This window comes from Eptatretus burgeri, chromosome 1, assembly GCF_056783735.1.
Source record: "Eptatretus burgeri isolate ZD-2024b chromosome 1, Ebu_testis_v1, whole genome shotgun sequence".
Classification (NCBI taxonomy): domain Eukaryota; kingdom Metazoa; phylum Chordata; class Myxini; order Myxiniformes; family Myxinidae; genus Eptatretus; species Eptatretus burgeri.
In genome coordinates, this window is record NC_140961.1 from 7,280,170 (window position 1) to 7,295,644 (window position 15,475).

Genomic DNA, 15,475 nt, shown 5'->3' on the forward strand with positions numbered 1-15,475 from the left:
ACTCATTTCTGGTCACATGCTGGTGCTCGAGGTCAAATGGAGGAGTGCTTTTTTATTTTGCAAAGCTCAAGCAAAATAGACGTCAAATCACATAATCGATGGGGTGCTCTGCTCTTTCTTTGAATTTACTTGCATGTGATATGGTTTTGCATGTGTGTGTGTGCTTGTTGTTTTTGTGTTTCCGGGGAACAAACATGGATGGTTTTGTGTCAAGGTTGGACATGATGAGGTGTGGGTTGTGAGATTGTTGGGGTTCTCATTGGGTGTTGTACACATGTGGTTGTAGTGTTTGGGATCGAGTGTTTGTTTACCACCTTATCCAGCCGTTTGCACCATCCAGTTTTTGCCATTTGTATCAGAGGTGTGTATTGTGTGGGTATGTCCACCGTCTCTCCAGTTGGACCACCCTTTTGGCTTTTCTCGTGCCATGCTTCCAGTATCAACCTGCGTCGTTTGTTGGATGTCGTGTCAAGAACACGGGTCCCATCAAAGTCAAATTTACGGCCAGATTGCAGGCAATGACGTGCTTTGGCTGACTGGGTCACCTTTCCAAGCCTAATTGCTCCATCATGTTTATCTCACCATTGTTTTAAATTTATTCCAGTTTCACAAATGTATAATTGGTCACAGTCTGCCTGATGAATGGTAAACTTGTCCAGGTTTATCACCAGTTGGTTATGGGTCCTTTAGTTGTGAAATTACATTATGGATGTTGTGTCGAGGCTTGTAGGCCACATCAATCCGTGTGCCACGTACTAACCTGCCAATCCCTTCAGAAAGATCTGGGTAGTATGGCAGTACACAGTGCTAAAGCATGTCTGGCTCCTTCCGTTCTGTCCGTTTTGGTTCTTCCAATGTGGGGAGTATCCCCTTGTTGTACCCATTTTTGAGCAGGACTCCTTTAACTAATCTGATTTCTTTAATTTCCTCGGCTTTGGAAGATGACACCGTCCATGGCCGAGCTGCCAAGGTCTGTACTGCACTGCGTTTGTGGGAGATTGGGTTGCAGTAAACCGAAGTCTTCAGGGAGCCGTCAGGCTTATGGTGAACCTCCACATCCAAAAAGACCAATTTGCTTTATTTTTCAATTTCAATTGTGAAGTTAATGCTGGGGAATACCCGGCCAAGTTGTCCCAGTAGGTGGTCTACCATGTTTGTACGCACAACGACGAAGGTGTCATCTCCACATCTGTTCCACTTAATCGATGCCAAGCTTTCTCAAATCACAATTTTTAACACAAAGTTGTCACGATATTGAAGTTGTGTATCCATGTTCTCCAATTAATTTCGTTATTGTTGATTGCCACTTTGTCTTGATGGAATAATTTTCTGGGCATGGCAGGTGGTTCTGTTGGGAGTGCATTGCTTCTGGAGGTACTGAGATTAGTCTGTTGAAAACCCACTAATGGAAATGTGTTAAGCCGATGAAGGTCCATTCAATGAGATGGCATCTAGCTGAGCTAACCAGACCTGGTGACAATGTGTTGAGCATCCATTCTGGTTCTGGGTGGTTGGCGGTTCAAACCCTGGCTGTCCTACCAAAAACTTATGCTTGTGGTATGTGCTCCAACTTTCTTGATGCTCACCGTTTATAAAGGATAGAGCATGGACAAACAACCATAGGTTGGCAATCATTGCGCAGGTTCGACAGGCCTGCTGTCCTCTTCCTTTGTTGAACTTTCTTGGAAGGGAACTCATGTTGTTATTAATAATGCTTCCAATTTATTATATCGTCGGTTTATCGAGGGAAATTTGAAGCTGCCGGACGCCGACATTCGCCGGGGATATGTTCCTGGAAAGATTCCGCGAATGTCGAAACCGCGAATGTTGGGAATTGCTTCAATGAGGAAAAGGTGGCGGATATTCCAGGTGGTTTGGGGGAGAATCAAAAATCCCGTGAAATATCCCAAATGCACCCGCTAAAATCCACGAACATGCAAAGCACGAGGCTGCGGATGTAGAAGCAGGTCACATTTTATCAACCGTGAATATGCAGGGTCCGCGAATAGCGAATCCATGAATGTCACGGTCCGACAGTATTTGTCCAAGGTGTCTCAAAAGTGTTGTCGTGATCTCTCTGTTGGCTCACTGTGCTTGAGCAATTGGATTTCCACTTGGAAACTACAGCTCAACTATTACAGCACGTTCTTGATGTGTCCATATAATCATTGTAAATCTCCAGGGTTAGAACATGAATCTGGAAAGAAAAAAAAACAGTCACATTGTTCGGCATAAGCATTTACCAAATATGCAAAATCAAAATCGCTTCACTACTTTTGGGACTCCCTGTACAACAGCTAAATCGTCAGAACATGGTTGTGTCGTATCCTACATTGAAACCTTTGTTTTAACGTGAACTTGTACAGTTCTTCGTTGGTTGTCATGCGGGTTTCAGGGGATGGAACGGAGCCTCCCAGGTTTCAAAGTAACCATTTGGTGGATGGGTGTATGTGTGTAGAAGTTACTGTTGTTGACTGCAATCTCCTCCACACGTGGGTCGGTTTCAGGAGATGGATCAGAGACCTACCCCGTCTCAAAGTATCCAGCTCCGTGTGTGTGTGTGTGTGTGTGTGTGTGTGTGTGTGTGTGTGTGTGTGTATGCTTCTAAGCTAATGTTGTGTTATTTCCCCCCTTTTAACACTAATCTAATGCTACTCCCCCTTCTAAGGCTTATTGATACTCCTGTGCCTCATTCCTCGTTGTGATTTTTCTCGTGAACAGGGATTGGACAACTCCCCTGCTTCTTCAGCTGATGATCATTATGAAGAAGCAAACCCTCTGAACATAGACACTGTCCCCGAATACATCTGCTCTGATCGTGAGTTAATTACTGTTATAAAAAGACAAGAAACATGTGATTACTAACACACAAAACACTGTACAGGCCTACCATTACGTATTTGATTGATCACTAAATTGTGTAGTTAAAAATGGACTGATACCTACAACGCAATATGCACGTGCACGTACGAGCAAGAACTCCGACACACAATTAAATCCACAACACCTAAAAGTCACTTCAGGACAAGATTCCTTGAATGTCAAAAAAGAACATATGGAAACCACAGGCCACAAAAATGTCTCTCTCTCTTTCTCTTTCTCTTTCACTCTCTCTTTCACTCTCTCTCTGACTCTCTCTCTGACTCTCTCTCTGACTCTCTCTCTGACTCTCTCTCTGACTCTCTCTCTGACTCTCTCTCTGACTCTCTCTCTCTCTCTCTCTCTCTCTCTCTCTCTCTCTCTCTCTCTCTCTCTCTCTCTCTCTCTCTCTCTCTCTCTCTCTCTCTCTCTCTCTTTCTCTTTCTCTTTCTCTTTCTCTTTCTCTTTCTCTTTCTCTTTCTCTTTCTCTTTCTCTTTCTCTTTCTCTGACTCTTTCTCTGACTCTTTCTCTGACTCTTTCTCTGACTCTTTCTCTGACTCTTTCTCTGACTCTTTCTCTGACTCTTTCTCTGACTCTTTCTCTGACTCTTTCTGTGTGTCTTTCTCTGACTCTTTCTCTGACTCTTTCTCTGACTCTCTCTCTGACTCTCTCTCTGACTCTCTCTCTGACTCTCTCTCTGACTCTCTCTCTGACTCTCTCTCTGACTCTCTCTCTGACTCTCTCTCTGACTCTCTCTCTCTCTCTGACTCTCTCTCTCTCTCTGACTCTCTCTCTAACTCTCTGACTCTCTCTCTAACTCTCTGACTCTCTCTCTAACTCTCTCTCTCTCTCTCTCTGATGTCGTGATGCTTTGAACTTATATTTTAATTCCATATACGATTTCAGGTTCAAACCTTTCCCCGTGTTGATTTTCAATTGTCTACTGGGGTCTTTGCAATGCTGGAGGAGTTCATTGATCTACCTTGATGGCCTTTTCATACAAATACCACTTGTACATGTACAAAACTGCACTTACGGTGAAAATGTGTCAATCGGATAAGCGGTTGCAGAGAAAACAGAGAAAATTGGCACGTACGTACGGACAACTTGAAAACATCATGCCACTGGCGACTTCGTCTCTGGAGGCATAAGAATCGGGGGAATACCCCTGGGTGCTCCCCTGGTAGTGGCTGGATAAGAAAACCAGGGAACCGCTGGAAGGCGCGGATAACGCACAAAATGTTTAACGGAGAAGAAAGTAAATACTGATGGATATTTTTCATGCAGTGAACAAACTTTTGTACATCATGGGTGATGAAGCTTGTGGTCAAGTTTCATCAAAATTGTGGAAGTGGTTTCAGTGAAGAAAGCAAATATATATTTTGGGGGGGCAATGCCCCTGTCCATCCCCTTTGACACAATTTTTTTTTTTTATGTCGAGAAACCAGTACATCATGGGTGATTAAATTCAGTACTGTGAAGTGGGAGAAGCAGACGGATTGGAGGCAGGAGAACCGACTGGGTGGGGGGGTGGGGGGGGTGAACTGTGCCGGGGGCAGTGGAGCCAGAACACCAGTGGGTAAAGTGGTCTTAAGGGACTTACAGGTCATTGGGATGTTAAGGTTCTTTGGAGTCTTACAGTTCTTAAGGGTCTTCAAAGTCTTGCAGTTCTTAAGGGTCTTCAAAGTCTTAAGGGTCTTTGGAGTCTTCAGGGTCTTCGAGGTCTTCTGGCTCTGAGATGTCTTCAGGTTCTTCAAAATACTGAAGGGTCTTAAAGGGTTTTTGGTGTCTTAGGGGTCTTCAAGAATGTCGGGTGAAGTATACGCACACCTTTGGAGTTTTCCTTCCCTTTGGTGTACATGTGTTGTTCGTGGTGCTGGACTCAGCATGTTCTCTAAACAGATACAAAGTCAAATGAGGAAGTTCATCACACAATGCCCAACTCTGATTGCCGTGTTGAGTTATTTCCACCGCCCAGTGTCCCGGTCCTGCTGGCACAACTCACGTTTGTTCACCTTGTCCTTCAGGACTGTCGATCCTTCGATTCTTGTCGCGGCGTCCTCTCTCTCTCTCTCTCTCTCGCACGCTGGCCCGTTCACAAGGATGATTTAAAGAGCTCAAAGAAATTATTTCCCACTACAAAATCTTCATGAGTTTTAAACAACCTGCTTATAATCGGTTCCACACGTTAACAACTTCTCTGGACATTAACGCCTTGTTCTCTCGGAGTTAATCGAGCAAGCGGACGATCGAAACACACAGCTCGTCGCATGTAACCCGTCTCCCTACACCTCTCTCTCGCAGGTTGAAATAGTATCACAGAACAATCCCGTGCCTTCCAGCAAGTGTGATTCTCGTCCAAACTGGAAGTTTTGTCTGAGAATGTTCCAGCATCTTCACAAATCTCACCAGGCAATTTATAGTACAATACTGTCACCTACAGTCAAAATGAGCTCATTACATCAAGCAGTTTATATTACAATTTACCGATCGATCCCACACAAAACTTATAACATGTAACCATTAATTTTAATTGTTCATTAACAGGCATTTATAATGCTTAAATTTACCACGACATATAGCTTTTAACTGACAAATAATCTTCGGGATCTTGACCGTCTTTGTGGTCCAAAGGGTCTTTGGGGTATTTTGGCTTTTAAAGTATCTTAATGATGTTTGGGGAATTCAATGGTCTTGAAGGTCTTATGGGTCTTTGGGGCTTTCGGGATCTTAAGGAGTCTAATTCTCTCAAGCTCATCGATGGGCTCGTTGACGTCTCACCTCAAATGGGTGTGTATTGGTAGAAATGGGAATTCAGTGTAAATATTCAGTGTGTAGATATCGCAGTCGTTGGAGCTGGTAACCTTGGCAACTTCGTTCCAATCCACCAGCGAAGATTTTCAATCCACGCTTTTTTGTATCTCCGAAGTACTGCTTGGGAGTGAGGATGATATTGTTGCGGGCCGGAGTTCCGGTGGCGAGAACGACCACTAGGTGGGGGAAGTTACATTGTCTCCCACCAGACTCCCGGAATTGTAGGCCGTCGCTCACGGATAATTCCGTGACGCGGCGGGTCGCTTAACCGACCGTGGAGGCCAATACCGCAACCGCATAGCGTAGGGTCTTCCTGCCAGCTGTAATCAGTTTACCTAATTAACCACGCGGTTTCGACTACCGGGGAACTATGCCCTCGGTACGCCTTGCCCGAACCGGATCACTCTACCAACTACCGTGGTGTACCAACTACCAACTCCGGATCAGATGCAGCCGAGCGGAACTGCCAAGGACGTACTGGCTAGAATGAACAGATTATCTGGGATAAACACCCGGCTAAACTCAGATCCGAACCATGCTGGACAAATGAAGGAAAAGACAAATACGAACTGGGAACATTTCTGCAATAATTTATTTACAATTGGCAAGGAAAAACATGTGGTACAGGCACAGGTTTACTGGTGTGTTACATGGGGGACAGAAGAGGGATGTAGTGCGACAATTTTACAGCAACTTACAAAAGAGGACACAGAGCAGACTTGTCGCAAGAATAATATAGGCAAGAATTACAGTAATCAAAAACTTAAACAGTTTCTACTTGATGGACAGGCGCCACACACTCAGACACACACTCGGACAAAATAAACCCAGTTGAATGGCAAAGGACTTTTGCAACCACGAAGGGAGGGAGCTGAGGTCGCAATTCTTTTGGTACCTGAACGTTCCAAGGGAAGGATGCTCCGTGGTGTGGCACCAAACAGAGGTCGTGCAGTTTGGCCCGCACGTGTGGAGACCGTGTCTGCGAAGGAGCACGGGTGGAGAGCGTGGAGTCCAAGGTATGAACGGGGCTGCAGACAGGAGCAGGACCCGACCGAGGACTGGTCGAGGTCTTTTCAGTTCTCTCACAACCAACGAACGAACGAGCGAACTTTCAAATCCAACCAGCGAACCTCTTCCGCCCTCAACCAACAACGAACTCTCTGACTCTCTCACTACCAATCAACCAACTCTCCGACTCTCTCACTACCAACCAACGAACTCTCCGACTCTCTCACTCTACTCTGAGGATGGTGACGTAATTTATAGATCCCCAAGGTCGGGGAGGGACCTTGGCGAAGCCAATGTCATCCTCCGTCCTGATTGGACAGGGCCTTCATGGGGTCCGCCCTTTCTGGGAAGGGTTTCGGCCAGGCCGGGAAAGCCCGCCCATTCCATGCGTGTCTGGACCCGTCAAGAAGGAATTGGAACGTTTGGGGAAGCCGAGAAACTGGAACAGCGAACGCAAAGATTTTGCCTCGAGAAACGAGCCTCCGGAGACAGCAGATGGACAATGGTGCGCTGTGGCCTGCGAACCGAGGGCTGCAAGCGCTATGGTACCGTGGATCGTAATGGAGGGATATATTGATTTACTAGTGGTAATGCCCGGCGTTGCTCGGGCTAGCAATAAAGCCTGGCGTTGCCCGGGCTTTCTTGCAAATTTCCTGAATAGCTGTTAGTGGTTAGCGGTTAGGATTAGGGTTCGGGTTAGCGGTTAGGGTTAGCGGTTAGGGTTAGGGTTGCAGTTAGGGTTAGGGTTAGCGGTTAGGGTTAGTGGTTAGGGTTAGGGTTAGTGGTTAGGGTTAGCTGTTAGGGTTAGGGTTAGGGTTAGCTGTTAGGGTTAGCTGTTAGGGTTAGGGTTAGTGTTAGGGTAGCTAACCCTAACCCTAACCCTAACACTAACCCAAACCCTAACCCTAACCCTAACAGCTTGGCGTAGCGGAGGTAAACAGCGCCCGGGGCAAAGGTGAAATTTGCGTCCCCCGTAGGCCTTAAACTAGAATGGATTTGAATGGAAAATCCCATAAGGGATATCGATTTATCGATTTTTTTCGAATATCGGAAGTGTTATGGAAATTTTTTTTACAGCCAATGACCTAAGTTGGACCAAAAGCCATAATCGTACCGAATTTGAATGGAATCCGTTGGAGTTTGTGAAAATGCATCAAAACGAATTTTGAGGGGCCTCTTAAGGAAGACAATAATATCATGACTATATATGCCAAATCTTGTTTCATTTCATGCAGTAACAAAAATCTGATGGTGGAACAAAGAAAGGGGCGTGTCAAAATATTAATATAGATTAATCTAACTTAAAAAACATCGCAACGTACCCCAGTGTCTTCCCACTACACACAAGGTCGGGATCTATCTACACATATACTTATGGCATACCTAACTTCGGGACAACTGTATGGTTAGGTTGTATGCATACGGTTCCTAGAACCGTAACAATATTAAGAAAGCTCAGCTGAGAAACAAATTTAGTCAAATTTTTGGCCTACTGCCTGATGGAAGATTTCTCAAGTTATTTCCATGTCAACAGATCACCTACCGGTACCTCTTCCTCTCCACATCACTTCTTCACTTCCCAACCTGCCCCTCTGTCTCTGTCTCTGTCTCTGTCTATGTCTATGTCTATGTCTCTCTCTCTCTCTCTCTCTCTCTCTCTCTCTCTCTCTCTCTCTCTCTCTCTCTCTCTCTCTCTCTCTCTCTCTCTCTCTCTCTCTCTCTCTCTCTCTCTCTCTCTCTCTCTCTCTCTCTCTCTCTCTCCTTCCCATAGCTTTGCTTTCGGCAATTTCCATTCAGTATTTCTCACAGCATTTCATTTTGGTTTCCCATTCGATGATCCACATAGATCACTCATTTCAATTTCACTTTTCTGCATCATTTTCATTTTGGGATATCAGTTTTGATTCGTCATCGCAACTTGTGATGCGACGCGAATGGTGCACAAAAATCGTCATCAAAAAGTATTTTCAGGGGAATCTTTTTCAATTTTCTAAAGGGGGTAGAGGGGCTAAAGTGGCTGAAGGGTCTTAAAAAGGTCAAAAAGGGGTCTCAAGTGTTTTAAGGGTCATCAAAGCATCTAAAGTGTTTGAAGGGTCAAAATGTCTCAGGATCTTAAATGGTTCTAAATGTCCTAAGGGGTCTAAGACCGAAAGAGCAAAAGCGATCGGAGGTGTCCAAATGGTCTGAAATTGTCCAAAGGGTCTGAAAAGGTCTGTAGGTCTGAAAAGTGTCAAAATGGTTGAAGACGGTCTATAAGTCTCAAAAGGTTCTAAATGGGTATTAAATGGTCTAATGGGGTCTACAGACTGTTCAGGGTATGAAGGAGTGGTGAAGCTGTAATGAAGAAATCACCTCGTGTTAGTAAATAAATAAACTCTGGAGTGCAACACGGCAATAATGGGTCAAATGACCTCCTTATGACTGTTTAATCCACCTGTTTATGTGCGTTGTGGTTGAGAATCTGATCATAGAAAGTTTAATTGTGACTTAACTTTGGGAGTTCAAAACAATAAGGTCACAATCAAAAAATATTTTGGTTTTATATGCAGAGATGGACAAGCTATTTTCCTGTTGCAGCCTCTTCTTCCTCTTCTCAGGGAGGTGGCGTCACTTTTTTCTTCCTTCAACCAGCTTTCAGTGAGATCTCTCAGCAAAGCCATGGCTAACAGAGAAAAGCTCGATCAGAACCTCATTCAAGGTTTCGGGAATGCTCACCCAGAAAGGTCCAAACAGTCCTTTTCAAGCTCGTTTTAATATGTAACGAAAAGAGGTCGTCACATAACTGCTCTGGGAACACCCCCCAACCCCTGTAAAACTCAGTCATGTTTGGACATACACCCACCCCACCAAACTTCATACCCCAACCCCCACACGTTAGGTATGTAATTTTTTGAATGGCCCCTCAGATAAGACATCGTTAAGAGGTCCGAGAGATCGATAATATTGTAAGAAATGAAATATATCTCACCTTTGATTGAATATTTCTGTGACAGTGACCAGAAACCATTTGAAAATCAAAATTTTTTTTATTCGTTGCCAAGGTTACCAGCTCCACCCACTACGATGTCTCGTCCCTGATTTTTTTTTTCCACTGAAATCCTGTTTCTACCAATAATACACACTCCAAAATATTTCTCACTCGAGATGAGACATCTACGATGGAATTAATCAAACATTGACGATCAATTTACGACCAAAAATCAAATCACGTTGTTCACTTGGTTCTTTTAAACTACCGGAAGCACCTGCTCCTTACGGAGCCGTCAAGGGGGTCATGTTATTATATTTATGCCTATTTTACTCCAAGGGGTCCCAGGATTACACAACCAAAAAATGGTTGCGATCGGTTCAGACGTTTTTGCGGTACCTGGGAACAGACAGACGGACAGACGGTGAATTAGTCAGAAGAAGATACTATGCATGTATATTTGAGGTGTATATTTGGTAAAGTTAGCTGAGATGGCAACCTTTTTTTCCGACAAATTTTTCGCCCTTGACAATTGCGCTTTTAGATGAGCAGTAAAATTACCTTGAAATCAATGCATAAGGTTGTGTTTGTACTATGTTTGGTTTTTTTTTAAATGATTTGAGAGGTCACATGACTCCTTCGCCGATTTTCCCAATCATGGTCAGGTCTTGATTGACAATTATTTTTCACATTTGATACTATATTTGACGATCGGTGGTTACCACCTCACCAAATATATCGCTATCCGGGTTGAAATCCGAAATTTAAATACACACACACACACACACACACACACACACACACACACACACACACACACACACACACACACACACACACACAAGCATTTAAAGGCCATTTTCCCCGCTATAGCGGGGGTTAGCCTAAAGCGAAATTTAAATGGGCTCCTTTTTTATGAAGCATCGTTATATATAGATCTGCGTTTGCTAAGATGGCGGCAGGTGTCAGCTCAGGTGTTTACCATACAGCAAGTCCTCGCTCAACATCGTCTCGGTTAACATCGTTTCGTTATTAAGTCGCTGATCTCTTGGAGAACATACCCACTTCAAGTCGTTCACCATTCTTTGAATGGGGCTTTGAATTGTCATTTCACCCGAAAAATGCACTTATTGACCTTTAACCCCTGATATACCCGAGATAGGTCATTATGCAAATGAGCATAGTTGTAGTACTCATTACGGTCTATAAGCATGTAAAGATTCATTTGATTCGGTTCAACCATCTTGGAGCTAGTGTACTTTGAATTTTCAGCGGGAAAGTTCAATGGCCCTCGGACACCCATGTTGAGAGTGTTACCATTTGGAAACTATAAGATATAGAAAAAAATGTATGTCATATAGCAGATAGAGAATCACCATAAGATGATGCATGCCAAATCTCATCGAGTTCCATCTACTGATAGCTATTCGGTATCAATTTGAATGAAAAGTACCGAAAATGCGGTTTGATATCGAAATCCCCAAAGTTCGAGGGGGTGCTGTGGGTGAACAAAGATAAACTGTAAATCGAAAATCCGGCTTGATCGTTTGTGCACAATGCATTCCAGATGATAAGTGTGAATTTTCATGACCATCTGACCATAAGCCGAGGAGGAGTAGCATTTGGCACGAAGGCATCTCCAGCTCTCGCATATTATCAATTTTTGCCCTTTGACCCCTGACCTAAGCAATATCGGTCAATATGTTCTGAGGCAAAGTTGTATTACTCATTGCGTGCTATGAACCTGCAAAGTTTTATTCGGATCGATGCACTCACCTGGTCGCTAGGGGGCCTTCAATTTTCGCCAATTTTCGGCCATACCACATTTGTAGGAGGCGCTGCGGGTAAACTATTCCATATATCACAAAAACCGGAATATATTTGGAAAAGCATCACCTGTAGATGATGCATGCCAAATTCCATAAGTCTACGTGGGATAATGGCTTTCGCAATTGATTTCGCGTGAACGGTACCGATTTTGAAGGTTTTTCGGCTGTTGCTAGGGAACCAAAGCATCCCTAGCAACCATCACAATTTCCAAAGCACTAGGTCATAATATGTAACTGCCACCCGAGTTTGGTCAAAATCGGCCCACGTTTACTACCAATTATGCTGATGACGAACGAACAAACATCCAAACAAAAAGACAGAATTACTGACAATAAGGGTCACCTATTTCGGCGACCCAATAAACATTTCGCTTTTAAATATACAGTACATAGATATGCATCTCAATCAAACCACTTACTGACTCACTCACTGATATTAAAGATCGGTACCTTCTGCGTGCCGATGGACATCGAAGCCGATACACCGGGAAAAATCGCAGAACCGTCGGACAACATCTATCGATGAAAATATAAATAAATAAATGAAAAATGCAGGTGAGCGACCCGAGACGATTGTCAAGAACGGTAATTTTGTGTGCTGATGGACATCGAAGCCGATACACCGGGAACAATCACAGAACCATTGGATAGCATCCTTAAATTAAAATATAAATAAAGAAATGAAAAATCAAATGCAGGTGTTATCCTTATAATGCAGGTGGTTAAAATCAAATGCAGGTGTTAAAAATCATATATATATATATATATATATATATATATATATATATATATATATATATATATATATATATATATATATATATATATATATATATATGAAACTTAAAATGGCTATCCTTTATTAATAAATTTGCCATGAGCACTTTTCCAGGAAATGTTTCAACAAAGGTCCTGAAGTTTAGAATTCAAATGAGTTCCAAGACAAAGTTAATGAAAAGATCTGAGCGGATTATTCGAGGACTGTGTATCGAATTTCCGGTTTGACAGCTGACACTGCAGGTGCACCGTCATCACTGAACCAAGAAAGGCAGGATTCTGCTGCTGATGATGATGATGATGATGATGATGTCCTGGTGACGAGCCTTGATGTGTTTAGTGCATTTTTAAGCTACAGTACTTCAGAAAGTCATTGTACCCCACGTATCGCAACTTCGTGTCATTTTATGTCTTCCCTTTGCCTCCTTCTGTGTTTGGAGAAACGTGTTTTAAATGGTGCTACATGCTCTCAAATATGACCTGCATATGGTTTGGAAGGCAAGGATTGGCATTTTATTTTAACCTCAAGCCCATCATTCGGGAATCGAGGCTTGTACTTCTGGTTTGTGAAAGGAACCGAGTTAAGTCTCCACGACTTCCCGCGTTAAAGAAGAATCAACCTCTTATTTCATTTCATGCTTAGCTGTTGCTTTGCACCGTACCTCAAAAACGACACACGTCTGCTCGACCTGACCTTTCCTGAGAATTTACAAATTTTTTAATTCTTCTTTTATCGAATCTGATGATTCTCATTTCTCGTCTGACTCACTGCACAACTCAACTGTGCCCATACATGTTCCGTATGCTTCTTTTTCTCCTTCCCTTTCCAATACTCGTCTCCCTCCAACCTCCTTTATTTATTATGTCTTTCTTTCGCTGTTCACAGTTTTTGAAAATTGTCCTCTTGTGTCGATATCTGTTTGTTGAAAGCTTCCACATGTAGAGATAGGTTTTCCATAGACATGAATGTGTTGCTCTTCTATTTAACTATTGTACACTGCTCCTTCCCAATTCCACATGCAAGCGATGAATGGCGTCATCGTCGGTCACTTAAGGAAGGGAGTACTCAGTTTTTCCTCCGTTTGTTTGTTACTTACGAAATCTAAAGATTTCCTAAGTATATTGATGCCTTCCATTTCTGTTTGTTTGTTTGTTTGCTTGTTTGAAGGCACGATAACTCAAGAACAGAAGAAGCTACCAATGTCAAATTACACCACGTGATTCAGGAGGGTGATGGCTAGTGCTGATTAGATTTTGGTCAAAATCGGTCAAAGGTCAAGGTCAGAGTGAGGTCAAACATCCAAAAAATGATAACTCGAGAACGGAAGAAGCTTCCAATGTCAAATTACACCACGTGATTCAGGAGGGTGGTGGCTAGTGTTGATTAGATTTTGGTCAAAATCGGTCAAAGGTCAAGGTCACAGTGAGGTCAAACATCCAAAACATTCGATTTTTGATGATTTGGTACAGAATCATCGTAGAAACTTCTGGTTTGCGTCGCTACCTTCTCGAGAGACAGCTTTTATTAGACAAGGTCAGAGGTCAAGTTGACGATTTCGTAAGTACCAGTCTATGACTGCTTGTTACTTACGAAATCTAAAGATTTCGCAAGTATGTTGATGACTTCCGTTTCTGTTTGTTTGTTTGTTTGTAGACATGATAACTCGAGAACGGAAGAAGCTACCAATGTCAAATTACACTACATGATTCAGGAGGGTGATGGCTAGTGCTGATTACATTTTGGTCAAAATCGGTCAAAGGTCAAGGTCACAGTGAGGTCAAATATTCCATTTTTGATGGTTTGGTACAGATAACTCGAGAACGGAAAAAGCTCCCAATGTCAAATTACACCAAGTGATTCAGGAGGGTGATGGCTAGCGCTGATTAGATTTTGGTCAAAATCGGTCAAAGGTCAAGGTCACAGTGAGGTCAAACATCCAAAACATTCGATTTTTGATGGTTTGGTACAGAATCATCGTAGAAACTTCTGGTTTGCCTCGCTACCTTCTCTCGAGACAGCTTTTATTAGACAAGGTCAGAGGTCAAGTTGACGATTTCATAAGTACCAGTCTATGACTGCTTGTTTGTTTGTTTGTTTGTTTGTAGGCACGATAACTCAAGAACGGAAGAAGCTACCAATCTCAAATTACACCACGTGATTCAGGAGGTTGATGGCTAGTGCTGATTAGATTTTGGTCAAAATCGGTCAAAGGTCAAGGTCACAGTGAGGTCAAACATAATTCCGTAAATTAATGTGGAGAAATCGAGTATTTTGCTTCGCTCGACGTTACGAGTTCGTTTTAACTTCGATTTTAATTTTGTCTTCGATTTTTGCGATCTCTTATGACGCTTAAAACTCGGTTGTCGAAATTCTGGAACAGCGATGAATAACTGATATATAATAAATAATAAGTCTTTTATCAGATTCTTCTGAAAAGTAATACAGCCTATTATCTGGCATATCCTGCTGGTACTGAATCACTTTTTTAAAAAATAAAAACAAAAAAATGGAATTTTTATCAGAAATCTAGTTTTTGTCTGGGACTCATTATCTGCAAACCACAATGTAAAATCGTAGACCACAATTAATTCAGAATTCAAGCTCCCCTTGGGCTTCTGACTGATTCATGCTTTTATGAGACAAGGTCAGAGGTCAAGTTGACGATTTCGTAAGTTCCAGTCTATGACTGCTTGTTTGTTTGTTTGTAGGCACGATAACTCGAGAACGGAAGAAGCTACCAATGTCAAATTACACCACGTGATTCAGGAGGGTGATGGCTAGTGCTGATTACATTTTGGTCAAAATCGGTCAAAGGTCAAGGTCATAGTGAGGTCAAACATAATTCCGTAAATTCACGTGGAGAAATGGAGTATTTTTGCTTCGCTCGACGTTACGAGTTCGTTTTAACTTCAATTTTAATTTTGTCTTCGGTTTTTGCGATCGCTTAGGACGCTTAAAACGTGGTTGTCGAAATTCTGGTAAAAATTGGATGTTTTGGAGACGTTTTAAGATTGTATAAAAAATATTTCACTCGACGCGTCATGGGTCGTCCCATGATGCAGTGCGCTCGAGCAGACGCGTCGTTGAGTTACGTTAAGGTATAATTGCATGGAGAAATGGAGATTTTTGCTTCGGTCGACTTTACGATTCTTGATGGTTTTGATGGTTTGATGGCTTGTTTGTTTGTTAGTTAGTTTGTTTGTTTGTTAGTTAGTTAG

At 42.7% G+C, this 15,475-nt stretch overlaps 1 protein-coding gene across 5 annotated transcripts in view; it reads left to right on the forward strand.

Moving 5' to 3' along the window:
- LOC147033814 (actin filament-associated protein 1-like) overlaps positions 1 to 15,475 on the forward strand; it is a 161,799-nt gene that overhangs the window by 84,617 nt on the left and 61,707 nt on the right. For all 5 annotated transcript variants that reach the window (XM_085871296.1, XM_085871317.1, XM_085871290.1 and 2 more), the window contains one exon: positions 2,722 to 2,818. In XM_085871296.1, coding sequence (XP_085727422.1) covers positions 2,722 to 2,818 — 97 coding nt within the window. The remainder of the gene's footprint in view (positions 1 to 2,721; positions 2,819 to 15,475) is intronic.